The sequence below is a fragment of the Limanda limanda genome, chromosome 19 (assembly GCF_963576545.1).
Source record: "Limanda limanda chromosome 19, fLimLim1.1, whole genome shotgun sequence".
Classification (NCBI taxonomy): Eukaryota; Metazoa; Chordata; class Actinopteri; order Pleuronectiformes; family Pleuronectidae; genus Limanda; species Limanda limanda.
The window spans coordinates 17,768,766-17,785,842 of NC_083654.1; the positions used below are offsets into that span (position 1 = coordinate 17,768,766).

At 49.3% G+C, this 17,077-nt stretch overlaps 1 protein-coding gene across 1 annotated transcript; it reads left to right on the forward strand.

The window, feature by feature from the left end:
* The first annotated feature begins 105 nt into the window (after positions 1-105).
* Positions 106-17,077, forward strand: LOC133026226 (adhesion G protein-coupled receptor B1-like). Its single transcript, XM_061093092.1, has 29 exons — positions 106-808; positions 1,640-1,789; positions 1,882-1,980; positions 2,082-2,246; positions 2,631-2,795; positions 3,914-4,078; positions 4,188-4,352; positions 4,463-4,564; positions 4,675-4,781; positions 4,875-5,069; positions 5,185-5,253; positions 6,156-6,264; positions 6,734-6,877; positions 6,974-7,043; positions 7,158-7,260; positions 7,628-7,671; positions 9,951-10,077; positions 13,491-13,594; positions 13,719-13,821; positions 13,969-14,189; positions 14,304-14,370; positions 14,489-14,574; positions 14,781-14,952; positions 15,060-15,155; positions 15,271-15,310; positions 15,480-16,135; positions 16,249-16,353; positions 16,584-16,634; positions 16,880-17,077. Exons 1-29 carry the CDS (start codon positions 106-108, stop codon positions 17,075-17,077), a joined length of 4,581 nt encoding a protein of 1,526 aa, XP_060949075.1.

Sequence of the window (17,077 nt, forward strand, 5' to 3'; positions counted from 1 at the left end):
TGAAGAGAAGTCAGAAGATCTGAAACAAGTGCAGTAACTTGCAACTAAAAAGTTATCCTGACTAAAGCAGCAAGTACATCAGCATCCCTTATCTGAGCCGACCCAATGGCGTCGTCAGCTCTCACCGGGCCCTGTGTGGCCCTCGTCCTTCTCTGTTTTGGTTTGTCGTCCTGCACCCCCTCCGGCCCGGCCTCGGCCACCTGCGCCACCCTGGAGCAGAGCCGCTTCTTCGGCGTGTTCTCCTCGTCGACCACCTTGCCTTCCACGCCGTGCTCCTGGACCCTGCAGAACCCCGACCCTCGCCGCTACACCGTCTACATGAAGATCACGAAGCCCACCGACTCCTGCGTGCCGCGCCAGATCAGAACCTTCCAGTTCGACTCCTTCATCGAGACCTCCCGCACCTACCTGGGCATGGAGAGCTTCGACGAGGTCGTTCGGCTGTGTGACGCCTCAACCACTGTCACCTACCTGGAGTCCAGCAAGCAGTTCCTGCAGATCCGCAAAGTGGCGCCAAGGAACGGGCTGCAGATCGTGGAAGGGGAGAGCGACGGCAGCGACTTCAAGGCTGAATTTCTGGTCGTGGGGAAGAGGAACCCAAGTATGCCTGCCTGCCAGATGCTGTGCCAGTGGCTGGAGAAGTGTCTGTCCAGCAGCACCCATGATTATCCCTGTGGCATCATGAACACCCCCTGCCAGTGCTGGGAGGCCCCGAAGAGGAAACCAGGAAGCTGCTACAGAGGCGGAGTCTACGTGGAGAACTGTGTTGCTGTGCCCAAAGACAACAGACGCGATGCTGAGATTATCAGTAAGTTCAGTTGTTTAGTTTGGTTTATTAAACTTGTTTTCAATGGGGATAAGAAGGAAAAACAAAAAATGATCAAGAGGTGAGAATCGAACAATAACAGGGTGATTCTCCAGGTTTGTTGTGTTGTTTTATAACGACCCCTGCTAGACCTGACTATCGATTGAGGGAGGTCATGTTCTCCTAGATCCCACATCTCTGTGGACCAGGCAGGCACTAATTGTTTGTCTGCCGAGGTTAATGATCCGTGTTCCTAGGACAGGGGCCCAGGCGGAGGATGTGCACTCCACCGCCACAAAGCAATGAGAAGTAAATCAAAGGTGCTCCAGTAATTTGCTGCAGCATCTTGAGGCTTAAGTGGCAGAACCACCTGAGCCTCACACAGCACCGGCGCTGCCTTTCTCTCAGGTAGACATGATAGGTTTAACGATTGGCAAGGTCAGGGGGTTTGGGGAATGATAGAGAGGAGGATTAGGAAAAGGTCTCTGTGAAAAGAGCACAGAGCCCTCAGTCAGCTGGCAGCGGAAATCGGAGTGCAGCAATTCCGGTCGTCACAGCAACCCGCCAGTCGGCCTCACACACCGCTCTGCCGTGGTTCACACGGTGAGTGGTTAAAAGCAGACAATTACCATTTCAAATTGAACATCTATCGGGCTGAGTGCTCACGTCTGCTCGCAGAGAGCCTTACCTGCTCATTCGCTGTGTATAAAACAAATATTACTCACTTCCTATTTGCTTTTTTTGAGTCAAAGTTTGACAAAACATAGTTTAATTCAGTTGAATGAACCAGTTTGCACCTTTGCCTCAGTATCTGTTCTCATGTGTTCCCTGCAGAAGGCTGGGCTGGATGGGGTCGCTGGTCCGTGTGCAGCCAGGAGTGCGGCGGTGGAGTCCAGGTGCGCAGCCGGACCTGCCAGCCCGAGGACAGCGTGTGCAACGGGACTGTGGAAGAAGGACGCGCCTGCAACCCTCAGGCCTGCATTGGTAAGCCCACCTGTCAATGAGCTGGGGAGCACTTGGCTGCAGGTGCCCTCAAGTGCAGTGGAATAATCTGTGCAATCTTCTCATTCCCTCAGGCAAAGAGCGATCCAGGAGCCAGGGTCTGCGGGCCATCGTCGGTCTGCAGAGGGACAGCGCTGCTGAATCCAGCCAGGGAGTTGTTGCACCCCAAACAGGTGAGATCACAAGGACCCTCTGCAAGCTGTGCTGCAGTTATGGAATATTAACCCATACACATTTTGCATAGATTTCCCTCTAACACATGTTTTCTCCACAGTGGAAATCAAGACCGATGAGTGGTCCTCTTGGAGCGCCTGCTCCATCACCTGTGGGGAGGGCTGGCAGGGTCGCACCCGGGTCTGTGCCACTTCCTCCTACACCACCCAGTGCACCGGCCCCCTGCGGGAGAACCGCCTCTGCAACAACACCGTGGTCTGCCCCGGTGAGTCCCACCTCCTATTCTGTGCTGTGAACATAATGGATGGGGGGAGATAAAGAAAGAAAGGAGACCGTGATTCAGGGACCAAACTTAGCCCCATTTTTTGAAGTTACACAATAATGGTTAAAAGTTGTTGCTCACTTATTTGCCTTCAACCAGCCACAAAGGAAAAGTAGATAAAGAAAAGCAAGTGGATTGTGGGGAAGAGACAGAAATTCAATATTTAATACATTTCCATGACAGTGTTTTGACAGTTGTAGTGCCATGTAAAAGGGATTATGTGGAGGACAGCACCATCTAGTGGAGATTTCAGAGTTTCCCTCTACTGTAGATTATCTCTTCTACCTTCCTGTATTAAACTGAACCCCTCTGTGACCCCGTGTGCAGTGAATGGTGCCTGGGACGAGTGGACCCCCTGGAGCCTGTGCTCCTCCACCTGCGGCCGTGGTTACCGTGACCGCACCCGCACATGCAAGCTGCCCCAGAACGGAGGAGAGCCATGCCGCGGCCCCACAAGACAAACCAAGTTCTGCAACATCGCCGTCTGCCCAGGTGAGTCATCTCGAGATCTGCAGAATGTGTCATGGTATTTCTTTTTATTTAAAAAAAAAAAAAGGCTATTCATCTGCTACCAAATACCAGAATTCCTGACTCTGGCTGTGATGCTTGACTCCTGACTGCACTCTATTCATGCTGTTTTGAGAGATAATTACACAAAGTATTGGCATCACCCCCCCCTTCCCTGTCACAAACAGCGAGCACAGTGGCAGGTTGACATTACATCTGACACATCAACACAATAAAAAGCCTCCGTTGGAATTAGTCAGTGGTTAAGAGGGAACGGCCGGTGACTCACGCTGTGCTCATGGTCACTGAATGCGTTAGAAGCTCGGCTCTCTACCATTCAGCCTCCTACACGTGTGCTGAAAGGATTTCACGGCCTCAGTTTGTACAGATAGTTCTTCTTTCCCAATGACGTGTGGCTGTTAACAGTTATTCGATCTCTGTCGATGCAACTGCACGACACCATCAGCAGATGTCTCTGTGCACCAGTGCCTCAAACAGCATCTGTTCGGCAAACTCATTATTTCTCTTTGGAAAATTGAAAGTCGTTGGAAATTGAGTCATCCCTTCAATGTCCATTTAGAGTGATAGAAACCTGATTTTGGCCAATCCAACCCTTTTAAGACCACGTGATCTGCCTCAGCGTCTTAAAGGGCAACATTTAGCAGCAATTACCATTGATTTCTTTCTCTGTTCTATTTCTAAAGTGCTTCAATATTTCAAGGCACTTCTTCTCCTCCGAATTCAAAGCTGGAGCATGATGCTGCAGTAAATCAATATTCCTTTTTCTTTATGTGTCTATACCCTTTATTATAAATCCCCAGTATTGGATTTTCTTTGTAAAGTTCTGCTTCTATGTAAGAAGAAAAAATGGTCTTCTCAGCCAAGTGAAAAATGCTTTAAACGACGGTCATATTGTCCATAAAGAAGTAAACTTGATATAACAGGCACATACAGTCATGTTTCAAGGTTTCACTTGAACTGGAGTAGATCATGTGAATTCTTAATGGCATCGGCGAGTTTGCCTCGATGCCTCTGGCCTGTGGCTCTGCCTCGTCCTTGCTAACTCTCCTGCACATGTACCATCATCCTCTGTCTCCCTCCAGTGGACGGATCCTGGAACGAGTGGTCCGGCTGGAGCGAGTGTTCTGCCTCCTGCTCCAACGGCACCATGCAGAGGACAAGGGAATGCAACGGACCCTCCTATGGCGGCTCTGAGTGCCACGGGGGCTGGAAAGAAACCAACAACTGCTTCCTGAAAGACTGTCCCGGTAAAGAGAGAACCAAAATCCCCATATTCAACAATCCCTGTGTAAATAAAGGACACATGAATTAGACGTATCCCATTGTTCATGTATGTGAAATGTCCTCTGTGTTTAGTTAATGGACGCTGGAACTCCTGGAGCACATGGAGCAGCTGCAGCAGGACGTGCGGTGGAGGCGACCAGCAGAGACAGAGAGCGTGTGAAGGACCTTTCTTCGGCGGAGAACCTTGCCCCGGTGGGAAGGGAGAGCAGAGACGCTGCAGTGAGAAGAGATGCCCTGGTGAGTGACTTCAATACATCGCAATCAATTAGTGTCACTTCACCACAACCGCAGTCCAATCAGGAGATAAATTGGCCATCATGTAATGGATTGTTCTCGTCACCTTTCAGAGCCCCATGAGATCTGCCCCGAGCAGAGCACTGGAGAAGTTGTGTGGAAGCAAACCCCGGCTGGAGACATGGCTGCCATCGCTTGTCCCGCTGATGCCTCAGGTACAGTGAGATTACAGAGAGAGATGTGTCGTACCTGCATTGATTAGATATACTTCAAACTGTTTGTCATGCCCGTCACGCCAACTTCAAGCACTCTCTCCCATCCACAGGTATGATTCTGCGCCGCTGCACCCTGGACGCTGTAGGTCTCGCCTCCTGGGAGGCCCCATCTCACGTCAAGTGCGTCTCCAAGAACTACGAGAACATTCAGATGCTGGTAAGCACCGAGAAGACGCCCCTTATTAAGCTGTGTAGACAAACAGGCGAAGGTCAGAACATTCAGATTAACCTCCTGTCTCCTCTCCTGCAGTCTAGGGACTACATCTCCAAAGCGCAGGTCGGGCAGAGCATGGACGGAGTCGCTGAGGTGATTTCTCGTCTGAGATTCTCCTCTGATGAGGGCACCAAGTACAGCGGCGACCTCATGGCCATCATGGAGATCCTGAAGAACACCACTGAGCTGTACAAGGGAACCAAGCTGAGGCTGAGCAGCGCCGATGTCGCGGTAAATTGAAATCTTCACATTCACAAGTGTTATTTTATCTTCTTGAAGAAAAGTTTGTGATAAAGTAAAGATTTGGTTTCTTCTTACACCTGTGCCTCCGCTTTATGATCCGCAGAACTACGTCCAGACCATCAGCGACTTACTGAACGAGGAACACCGTGACAAATGGGAAGAGGCACAACTGGTACGTGATAAGAGGATGTGCTTATGAGAAAGAGGAGAAGAGGGAATGAAAAGTCTGTTCTGTCATCGTCCTGTAACCTTTAGATTAAAACTCCCAAATTCAGGAGGGCTGGAAACGTATCTCAGATTAGACTGTTTGGAGAAAAGTGAATTCAATGTCCAGAGGCTGACTTATTATCTATCAGTAGCTTTTTATCTCAGAAATGTCCCTATGATAATCTTACAACAAACCATACAGGACTTGTTTGACCACCTGTCGACATATTCCCTCTCCCTACTCCCTCCCTTCCCTGGGAAAGATAAGAGTTGCACAAACACTGCAGAGAGCAAACGCACATTAGTGCACACGGGGACTAGTGGGAGAAAAAGCGAGTGCTTGAAGGTGACAGCGAACATAGAGGGAGCGCTAGCGAGAGTGAATCAGGGAGAATCACTACGCCCACTTTGCAATCTGCGAGTGTCCCCACCGTCCTACATACCGATGGCATTTGTGAGTGGACACGGACGAGCACATCGCACACGAGTACGCACACACACACACCTTGCGCCCACATCAATGAAGTTCTGCGTCAGAGACACGCAAGTCATGCAGCCCTCCCTTCCACCGAGCGAGAGCACAGGAAAAAAAACCCCGAGTATGAATCAACAGCCTGCCCATGTATGGCCTTTCAGGAAGTTCTGGCGTTGCATAGCAGCAAGAAGTGTGTTCTTCTTCTTCCTTTTTTTTTCTCGGCTCCTCTGCCGAGCGCCGTGAAAGAATAAGCACAAGCCGCTCTGACATGAGAATAGAAAATCTAGACAGGGACTTATAATAAATGAATTATAAATGAGCGGCCTCCTGCCTAATTAAACCAGTTGTGTCTAACCTTTCCCTCCTTTTTTCTCTTATTTTTCAAAATCCAGATGGGCGCCAGCATTAAAGAGTTCTTCCGCCTGGTTGAGGACTTTGTGAACATGATGGGCACGCAGATGAGCAGCTTCGAGGACGTCTATGAAGTCACAGAGAATTTCGGTGAGCCTCTCGTCAGGATGATGTGTCCTTTAGTCCGGCCCCGGTGCATCAATCTTAATCTGGGGGCCCTTGTGTCTGAGTCCATACCAGCAGCAGCACAAAGCATCACTTATCACTCTGACAGGGTCCAGAGACCGCACTACATCAGCATCAGTGTCATCTCCAAGATGTTCTACATCTGATCACAAGTGTAGTTCACATCACACGTTGCTTTTGGCAGAAACTCACCAATCCTGTTAAAAAACACCGTGAGAGTAACTGTAAGTTTCATCTCATCGGTGACTCGTGTAACTGTTTGTGATGAAGGTGACATTCTCACAGGACTTAGTGGGAAGTGACACACATGACGCATGAAACACACAAACAAATGTCCTTGGCATCGTTGGCTTCAGTTCATTGAGATAAAAAAAAAAAAGAAATGTGTAGAAGTGGATGACGTCTAAGACTGTGAATGTGTGTCCTCCTGCAGTGCTGAGCATCCACAAGCGCCCGGCCACCACCAACTCCAACTTCACTTTCCCCGTGAAGGGCTGGAGGGGCATGCTGGACTGGGTCAGGAACTCCGAGGAGAAGATCTCAGTGTCCCGGGACGCTTTGTCCATTAAGCAATCTGGTGAGTTCCCAGACGAAAACATTTATTCTGCAGATCAACTTGTCTTCCCATCTTATTCAATTGAATCTAAAATCCGGTGTTTTGTTTTTTTCCCAGACGGCAACAGCACGTTTGTGACCGGCATCGTCCTCTACAGAAACCTGTCGTCCATCCTGTCCTTCCAGAGGTAGGACCGCTCCTCTGCTTTTATTATCAAACCGACCATTCACCATATTCATTCTTCTCTATAAAGCCCCATGTGCACCAAACGCTGACCATGTGACCTCCTCCCTCTCCGCAGCAACTCCACCCTGCTCAACTCCAAAGTGGTGACGGTGATCGTCAACCCCACCACGACCCTCCTGTCCTCCCCGGTGGAGATCGAGTTCCCCCACCTCCAAAATGTAAGTTACCCAATCTAACGTGGTAGCATCCCTCCCCCGCCCCCCCCCCGGGTGTTTGCTCACCGCCACGTACACAGCCTGACATTTTGTTGACATTTACAGCCACACTGTGACTTTTTAGACGTACGACTGGTCAGTGATGATGATGATAAATCACAAATCACGTGCGAGTCATTAATCTGCGCAGACGGCCAGACGCTGTTTTTAGTTTTTGTACTTCGTATATTACGTGGGAGGGTGGCGGTGGCAAGCTGTTGCATCTCACACGTTTCGATAGTACAGCGTCCCGGCCTACGTGTGTCCCCTCTTTTCTATTTTCTGTGGAGATCCCTCGCTCACGTCTTCTTCTTCCTCTCTCCTTTCGCAGGGCACCATGAACGAGACGTGCCTGTCGTGGGACGAGAGCGAAACGTAAGTGTCCACCGAGTGTTTCCTCTTAATCATCATCATCAACCACACATGGTCTGTCCTGTGGGCGTCAGATGATCTGAGGCCTGGTGTTGTTCATCGTCTGTCAGTCACCGCATCTGAAAGAGCAATAACGCTTCGGCCATTTTGAAAATGTCAAGTCATTTTCGGACAAAGAGGAGAGAGGAGCGTCCCTCTCTCTGTCTGACACGCTGACTAAACACACTAATGACCTCATTACATACATCAGTGAGTAAATCCACCGCCAGCATCCCTGCAGGTCGCAGCACAGAGTGTCAACCCGACAGACAATGGCCCCTCTCCCTCCCTCTCCCTCCCTCTCTCTCCCTCGGCCATGTTCATATGTCACCGCCGCCACTTAATGACTGTGGCAGCTCGGGAGTTTTTAAGGACGCTTAGGAAAAGCAGCTCCTGGTGGCCGGGCCCGGGATCAATCAGCCCCGGGGCCCACTCTGCCCTCCTCAAGAACACACAGGTGGACCATTTGCATATAGATAGACTTGTCCCCCCCCCCACACACACACACACACACACGCTCACTTTTCCACATTTATACTATAACAACCAGAGTGGAAGCATAAGCAAAAGGCAAGAATGAATCAAAAGGAGAAGATGTAATTAACTGGTAGACTTTTCAGAGGGAGGGGCCAAGTGCCTCCAGTCAGATTCTGTTCCTTCCTGACAGCCGATGTGATGAATGGCTGGAGAGGGGACGGGAGGAAACGATAGAGGAGGAAGCTCGGGCTGAGGGGCACAGTTCGGGGTCAGGGCTTGTTTGAGGAGCTGCTTATGTTTGAGGGGGGGGGGCGTCGCAGGAAGTTGGTCGATGATCGTCTCCTCCAATCAGCATCTTTTCTTTTGTAGCATGAAAACAAAAGATGGGACCACGCCTGCTTCTTCTTCTTTTTTAAAGGCCAAGTTTTCATCTTTATGATGTGACGGACTGAAAGCTGCACGCATTAAACGCTGCAGCCGAGCCGGTTTAAGACGCCATTCCAGTTAACTGGCTTGATGATATCCTCCCCCCCCCCCATGACGCTCTGTACCAGGCTGGACCTGCTGGCTATGATGCCCCTTTGTATTCACCAGTCAGTCAGTCAGTCAGCGAGAGCCGGAGGGCGCCGCCTCAACCTCCTCTGTGCTCGCTGCTCTCACACACGAAGGCTGGAGCTGGATTATTCTTTGGCTTAAAGTCGAGATCTGCACAAAAAGCAAAAAGTCGATTTGAAATCAAGTGCCTCTTATTTGAAAGGGTCCATAACGAAGCATAGCTGCTTTCACACTGTATGTTTTTCATGTTTTCATCTCTGTTCTGTGATTTGTTAAACAGGAGCAAATGATAGATAGATAGATAGATAGATAGATTACTTATTCATCTCCGAAGGGAAATTAAGTCGTCATAGCAGCCGGTATATTTGAATACAATAAAATACAATACAATAGAATAAAATAAAAAATATTGAGGTAGAAAGAATAAAAAACAGAAACACAAGATAAATAGGTAGATGAGGTGCAGTGGCAAGATGATGGTAATAGTACTGATGATATGATGGTAATGTTATTGTTAGACAGTATATAAAAATAGTACAGTATATATAGTATATAATATAACATAATATATATTTGATAGTAATTATACCAATATAATAGCACTATATAGTAATAATGGCAGCAACAGTATATATAATAATAATGCTGCGTGTATATTCAGTTGTTTAAGAAAAGATGAAGTTCAGTGTCGAGTCCCTCTTCTTCACGCTCCCTCTCTCCTTGTTTCTCAAAAGAAGGAACACATTGTCCTTTACATTGTCCCTGTGCACCGGCAAAGTGTTGCCAATAATCTGGTGTCAAGCGAGGAAAGATGAGCCATAAGGGGGGGCCGATACAGATTATGCTAACATTGAGATTTATGAAGGGGCCTATCATCATTAATCCAGGCAAAGATGGCTATTAATCACATAAACGTGAAAGCCTGAGCTGCCCTCAGGTTACAGAGAAATAATATTTGTCTTCATCGCACAGAAGTAATGTCTGTGCATTGAATCGGTTTATTAAAAAAAAAAAAAGTAGATTTATATGCATGTGTGCTGCTTGGAATTCAAATCACACTGGCCTATCATAAGCAGAATATACCAAGTGTGTTTTTGTTTTTTTTGTTATGGGATCTTATGAGACCTTCCCTTCGCATGAGGGGTTCGTCAGATGCCTCCTCTCCTCTCCTCTCCTCCTAACCCTTGTTCCCTCTCTCCTTCCCTGTGCAGTTCCTCGCTGCTCGGATCGTGGTCGGCTCGCAGCTGCAGGTCCGTGCCCGTTCATCCCTTCAGAACCAAATGCGTGTGTGACAGCCCGTCCACCTTCGCCATTTTAGCGCGCATCAACTTCGACTCGGTAAGTCTCACCGGTCCGCTCCGGGAAAAAAAATCCCCAAAAATCGTTTTATCTCCTGTATGCACCTGAAATGTTTTTTTCTCCGTGCATTGTGTGAAAGCGGTGCAGTGTGAATGGTAGGACTTGTTGTTGTGTTGTGTCATGCAGCCGGAGGAGGTTGTGTGTTATTTCTCCGCTTTGTCTCCGAGCAGCAGCACCTGCACGGATCGATCTGATCATAATGAATCTGATGGATAATAAACCGTGCAACGTGTTGACATGCGGGCATTTTGCATGTGTGGGATTTTCAAAAAACTAAAGCGCCGGCGATTTGTGCACATTTGACGATTTGCTCCTTGCAAAAATCAGCTGCATAATTGAAGAAGAAGAAGAAAAAAGGATAATAGCGTATTGCAGCAATGGGAAAGGGAGAGGGGGGGGGGGTCGCTTATGCATTTAGACGTTTTGCTTGTGCATGGAAATGTAGACACACAGACATGTTTATGGATCGTTGTGTAATCACAGGAAACATTTAATTAATAATCGATTATGCAGTTTTTTCTAAATTACTCGTTTGAGCACCTGATGTTTCCACCATTGAAATCTGCCAATAGATATATAATAGCTTTTTCTTCTTCTTTCTTTTTTTTTTTTTAATGCATGCGCAAAGACAATATGTAACACCCCCCACCCCCCATAGACTGTGTTGCCTGTAGAGCTGCTCCATCGCCAGTTGCCTTGGTAACGGCTTCTGCAGGCAAACTCCGCCTGTGTGATTTTTTTTTTTTTTTTTTTGATAACTGAGGTGCTGAGGGGAAAACACACACACACACACACACACACATATAAAGACACACACACACACATATAAAGACACACACACACACACTTCCCTCCTCCTCTTTCGTCTGAGCAGCCGCCCCCCCCCAGGACAGAGGAAATGGCCTGTCCATCTCTGCTGTGCATCTGACTGCTGCTGCACAGTCGGGGGGGAAGCAAGCAACAGATATTAATCAGTTTGAGGAAATTCAGATTTTGGAAGTTTGAATCTCTTCATTTCCTCCTTTCCTCTCGTTCTGCATCTTGCAGTCGGAGGTGAAGCCGCTCACTTAGACTCCGGACTGCAGTGCTGTTCTGCTGCTGAATCACCCCCCCCCCCCCCTCTCCAACCTGTTGTTTACGGCCCAGATTTGATTTGTCCTGCAGCTGCCAGTCTGAACAGCGCCGCCCATCATTTTTGTTATAGGGCCCCCCCCACCCACCCCCCTCTCTCTCTCAACCTCCCGAGACAGTAAAAAAGGCAGCTGCGCCAATCATCCCCTCTGCCAATATCTCTGAATTCTCGATTACATCCACCTCCTCCCTCCTCCTCTTCCTCCTCCTCCTCCTCTTCCTCTCTCCTCCTCCTCCTCCTCCTCCTCTTCCTCCTGCTTGTTCATCTTCCTCTTCGGGCCACAGCAGCGAGTCTTTAAAAATGCCAGCCAGGCGGACCAATGAGAGACAGACGTCTGGTCATGCATAGATGCCCCCCCCGCCAACCCCCACCCACCCTTTGATGTGAGCCATGGACGTTTTCAATAACATCTTCCTGGGAGGCATATGATGGAGAGAAGGGGAGCGGGGGGGGGGGGAAACGGGCAGATACCGCAGTGTGTGTGTGTGTGTGTGTTGCAGCTCTCGTTCACTGTGAGTCTGGCTTCAGGACTCATGTGCGTTGGACACATGATGGTCCACAGGGAGCATTTTATAGAGTTAGTACAGCGGAGCCTCTTCACCACTGGGGTGATTGAATAGACAAATCCAAGACGTACATGTTTAAAAAATGTTTTCGAGATTGGAACATGTGATTCGGTCAAGGGCAGGCAGAAGACATTCTCCATATTTGGGTCAATCTGGCCGTCTGGATTTCACTCAGAGGTCCACGGTGGAGGCGTCAACCCAGATATAGAGATTGTGAAGCGACAGAGCAGAACACACTGTAGCACCCTTTCTCTCTCATTCCCCCCCAGATAGAGTAAAAGAAAAAGACTCTATATCTACCATCTGTTTCGGGGCGCAATGATGAAGTCGGATAGATTCTGAAGCAAATTTGCCACACGGAATTAGTCTTTGGCTGCCGTAGGCCGGCCTTCACCAGCTGTGCTTCTTCACTATCACCCCAGAGAGGAACAATCCTTCATGGCTCCGTGTTGTGCCATTTAAATGTTCTGCAACACTATCAACAGTGGTAGAAGTATTAGGAGCCGGGCGTCACATAAACACTCGCAAAAATGAGAATTTATGGACGTCATAAATCAGATGAAGGCCAAAGCAGCGTCCATTTCTCTCCTCTCTCGCTGGGGCTAATTTGAAAAACCTGCAGATTTATTATATTCCATTTTCCTCACCCACCTTTTTGGAGCCACTTGGCCCTTTCTCACCCGTTTCCCTCCCAGCTCATTATCAAAAAATATAATCACACCATTTGCCCGACGATGATTCCTCCCTTTTCCGAGCCCGAGCAATTTATCCTTCACACGCTTTTTTGCGGTGATGACAACCTGATCCGATGTGTTAAATTACCTTATTACAGCCACGAGGAGGTGTGAGACCGGCAGAGATTATAGATGCATTGAAACCACACGAATGGGGGTTGGCGTCAGATTCTCAAGGAGCTGTGTGAGATTTGTGTGTGTGCAGCCGCGACCCGTCAGCGCTCCGGGTCAACGAGCAGCAGGAGCGACAGGCGTTTCCTCCACCAGGGGGCCGGTGCCAGGGCCGTTTGAAACATGGGACAGTCAGCGCCGCTGGCAGTGGCAGGCGCTAAGCTGCTGTCAAGAGATCAGAAGGGCAGGTGGTGGCAGATTAATGCACAGGTGATAATGGTCCACCTGTTCACACCAGCAGAGGCGGGGGGGGGGGGGGGTGGGCACCGACGCAGCGAGAAGATGATAAAAAAAAGGGCGAGAGGAGAGAGAGAATAGCTCGGGATGTCTGTCAGCGATGAGAAGGTTTGCCGCCGCAGCTCAGACTAATGATTCAATAGCAGCGGCCCCTCCTGAACTGCCCCTGGGACTCGGACTACCCCCCCCGACACACACACACACACACTGAGATGTATGAGCAGCATCCTCCTCGCCTCATTGGCTGACTCGAAAGCTCAATGGAGGAAACGCAGTGACCCTGACCGTTTGTTTAGTTTGCCGCTCCATCTTTCTGACGTGTTTCACCTTGGGGTCACCTTGCCTCAGCCGTGGCCTGATTGTGCCATTCAGCTGTTTGCCTACAGGGAGCTGTCTGCCGTTCCAGATAGCACACAACCCACAGGCTCCGCTAGTGTGTGTGTGTGTGTGTGGATGTGTGTGTGTGTGTATGTGTGAGTGTGTATCTCAGTGCTGCTTCGCCCCAGTGTGAATGCAATCAGCTCTAAGTCTGTTCATGTCTCCTCTCTGCAGATCATGGACAAGTCCCTGCTCCCGTCCGTGACTCTCATCGTGGGCTGTGGGGTCTCCTCTCTCACCCTGCTGCTCCTCATCATCATCTACGTCTCCGTGTGGAAGTAAGTAACCCCCCCCCCTACGAACAAAACCTGACTCCGACTATACACACTGCACGTTTTTTTGCTTTCTCTCTCCTCTACTGCTGTACTCACTCTTTCCTTCTCCCTCTTCCCAAAACTCCAGGTACATCCGCTCCGAGCGCTCCGTCATCCTCATCAACTTCTGCCTCTCCATCATCTGCTCCAACGCCCTGATTCTCATCGGACAAACCCAGGCTCGCAACAAGGTAAGGGCCGCTCCTCCAGCCAATCCTAGCCTCTCGTTTAAATCTCTCTGAGTCTCACTGCTTTGGGAACCTTTGCAAAGTAGCTGCGCCTCTGACACAGATTTCTCCTCTGTCCCTCTCCACCTTCCCTTCCCTTCCTTCCCACAGGTGGTGTGCACTCTCGTCGCCGCTCTGCTGCACTTCTTTTTCCTCTCCTCTTTCTGCTGGGTGCTGACCGAAGCGTGGCAGTCCTACATGGCCGTCACCGGTCGTCTGCGCAACCGCATCATCCGCAAGCGCTTCTTGTGCTTGGGCTGGGGCCTTCCCGCGCTGGTGGTGGCTGTGTCAGTGGGTTTCACTAAAGCTAAGGGATACGGCACCGTCAACTAGTAAGTGAACTCTCAACCTCCCAGCTTTGCATCTTTTCCTTTTCTTCTGCCTTCATCCTCAAAAACTCCTCCTTCAGTTCAGACATTAATATTCTCCCTCCCTTGCTTCTCTAGCTGCTGGCTCTCCCTCGAGGGCGGACTCCTCTACTCCTTTGTCGGCCCGGCTGCAGCTGTTGTTCTGGTGTGTATTCTGACTTTGACGTCCCACAATCCATCACAATCACACACAGTGTATTTCTAAATGCATTACCCACTATTACATTTTCTCATCCATGTTCTTTTCTTCTTCTTGCAAACAGGTGAACATGGTCATTGGTATTCTGGTCTTCAACAAGCTGGTATCCAAGGACGGCATCACCGACGTGAAGCTGAAGGAGAGAGCTGGGTAGGTCCTATTGATCCTCGCTGTAGAGTGTTGCTCTTATCACCCCCCCCCCCCCCCATCAGTCCCATTACGGGTTTATTGATGATGTGCTTTGATATCAAGGCTTACAATCAAAAGAGAGGAGGGGAATAGATCTGAGCCAGTAGAGAATGAGTGCTGTGTGTATGAGCCTGTTGAGTTAAACCCGTTTCCTTTTCCTCCTGCAGAGCATCACTGTGGAGCTCCTGCGTGGTTCTGCCTCTCCTCGCCCTCACCTGGATGTCCGCCGTCCTCGCCATCACCGACCGCCGCTCGGCCCTCTTCCAGATCCTCTTTGCCGTGTTCGACTCGCTGGAGGGTTTCATCATCGTCATGGTTCACTGCATCCTGCGCAGAGAGGTAAGAGATGAGATAAAGTGACAGGAATAAGGAAAAGTTCCTCTTGCTGGTCATATTCATGAAGTTACACAAGCTAACTTTTTTTCCCCCCACCCTCCATCCATTAGGTTCAAGAAGCTGTAAAGTGCAGAGTCGTTGACCGCAAGGACGATGGCAACGGAGACTCTGGCAGTTCCCTTCACAATGGCCACTCCCAGCATATGGTAGGTTTCTTGGCTTATTGCCTTTTTAATGTCTTGAGTGCCTTTTGTGTTTTACCTCTAAATTGATATGTGCATACATTAGGGACTAATAGAACATCTCTTATTCTTTCATCAGCAGTCCGATACCGAAAAGGATGGAGATTCGAGCAGACAAGGTAAACCCCTTTTTCTTGCTCTTAACCATTTCCACTTTGCATTTCCACTTCTCTTAGCCTTGCACTTAAAAAATCTGCATGAAAAATAGGACACATTTATTGAGCCAATATTTCAGATGGGGCCTTGTTCTTTATTATCTTTTAACTCTGAAACCATTTGTCCTTAAAGGAATGAAGAGCTCCTCTGAAGAGAAGATGCCCCCTCCTCAGATGCCTCTTCCCATGGGCTCCAACTTCCACACCCTGCCGTCCAACCCCAGCAAGGGCCACATGCACGCGCTGCCCGAATACTCCAGCCACACCCTCACCCTGAAGAGAGAGAAGACCCGGCTGGTCGGTGGAGTCGACCCCTGTGGAAAACCTGTGTACGTCTGCGAGGGGGAGATTTTCCAGCAGCTGGACGCAGATCTCGCCCGGGCTCACGCCGAAGGAAGCGGCTCCGACGGCAGCAGCTACGTCCTCATGCCCAACACCACCTCCACGCTCAGGTCCAAGCCCAAAGACGACCAGACGAAATACAACATCAGCGTGGAGCAGATGCCGCAGGCCCGGCTGATGCACCTCGGCGGGCCCTTTGCCGAGCCGCAGGCCGCTTTCGGGATGAAGTCGATCCCCTCGGACCAGGTCAGCGTGTCGTACTCGGAGAGAGACTCGCCCATCCAGAACATCCACAACATGTCCAGCGAGTCTCACATCACCCACAGCAGCCTGGAGAACACCTTCGAGTCCATGAACTCCATGATGTCCAAGAGCGAAACCATCTCCACGCTCTCCATGAGCTCCTTGGAGCGACAGAAATCCCGATATGCTGAGCTGGACTTTGAGGTGAATATTGTTTTGTTGCCGTTTGCTCTATAGATAATAAATGACATGTATTATATATGAAAAGTACAATACTAGATCTGAATTTTAAATGTTTTTGTCTTTTCTTCCTGTAGAAAATAATGCACACGAAGAAACGCCACCAGAACATGTTCCAGGACCTGAACAGGAGAGTCCATCATGCTGAGAAAGACCGAGAGTCGCCTGCTTCTGACAGCAAGGTAACGCATCATGATGATGTGATCATCTTCCATTTCCATAGACATTCATTTCCAGGAAATGCTAAGCAAAAAAAAGGGAAAAACACAACGGAGGCAATTATAATGTTAAAATGATACTTTGATATAAAATGACCTTTTAAAACAACCAGTGATTTTCTGTATTGAACTGTGGTTGTCATTACTTGGAGGTCATTTGAATAAGGATTTATTTTCTTCCTTCCTTCTTACAGTCTGTGAGATGGAGTGTGTCCTCAGGAGGAAGTGACAAAACGAACCACAGCGTGAGTGTTTATTTACAACCTCACACAGATCTCTAATTTACTGCCTGTAGACGAGACACAGATATTACACTCGCCTCAAGGAGGAATGATTTCCTCCCCCCTCCAAACGACAATATGACTTTCATTATTAGAAAATCACTTTTGACGTAATGAAACCCATCACATTTTTCAATTGAATCAAGAAATTGCTCGGGGGTTGATGAGCGACACCGGTGCTAACGTGCCTCCTCTTTCTGCTCCAACAGGACAAACAGCAGGCTCCTCTGGAGAGGCCGTGGGAGGGGGTCCGGGGAATCCCCCAGTCGCCCCCTGCTTGGGTCCGCAAAGACCTGGAGCCCCTTGCCGCCTCGCCTCTGGAACTGCACTCTGTGGACTGGGAGAAAGCCAGCACCACCATCCCCTTAGTCGGGCAGGACATCATCGACCTGCAGACAGAGGTCTGA

Excerpts from the sequence above, each read along its gene's own strand:
- LOC133026226 (XM_061093092.1), top strand. The coding sequence starts at position 106 with ATGGCGTCGTCAGCTCTCACCGGGCCCTGTGTGGCCCTCGTCCTTCTC. Across the intron at positions 13,822-13,968 it reads AAACCCAGGCTCGCAACAAG|GTGGTGTGCACTCTCGTCGC; the intron begins GTAAGGGCCGCT and ends TCCTTCCCACAG. Across the intron at positions 15,156-15,270 it reads ATGGCCACTCCCAGCATATG|CAGTCCGATACCGAAAAGGA; the intron begins GTAGGTTTCTTG and ends TTCTTTCATCAG.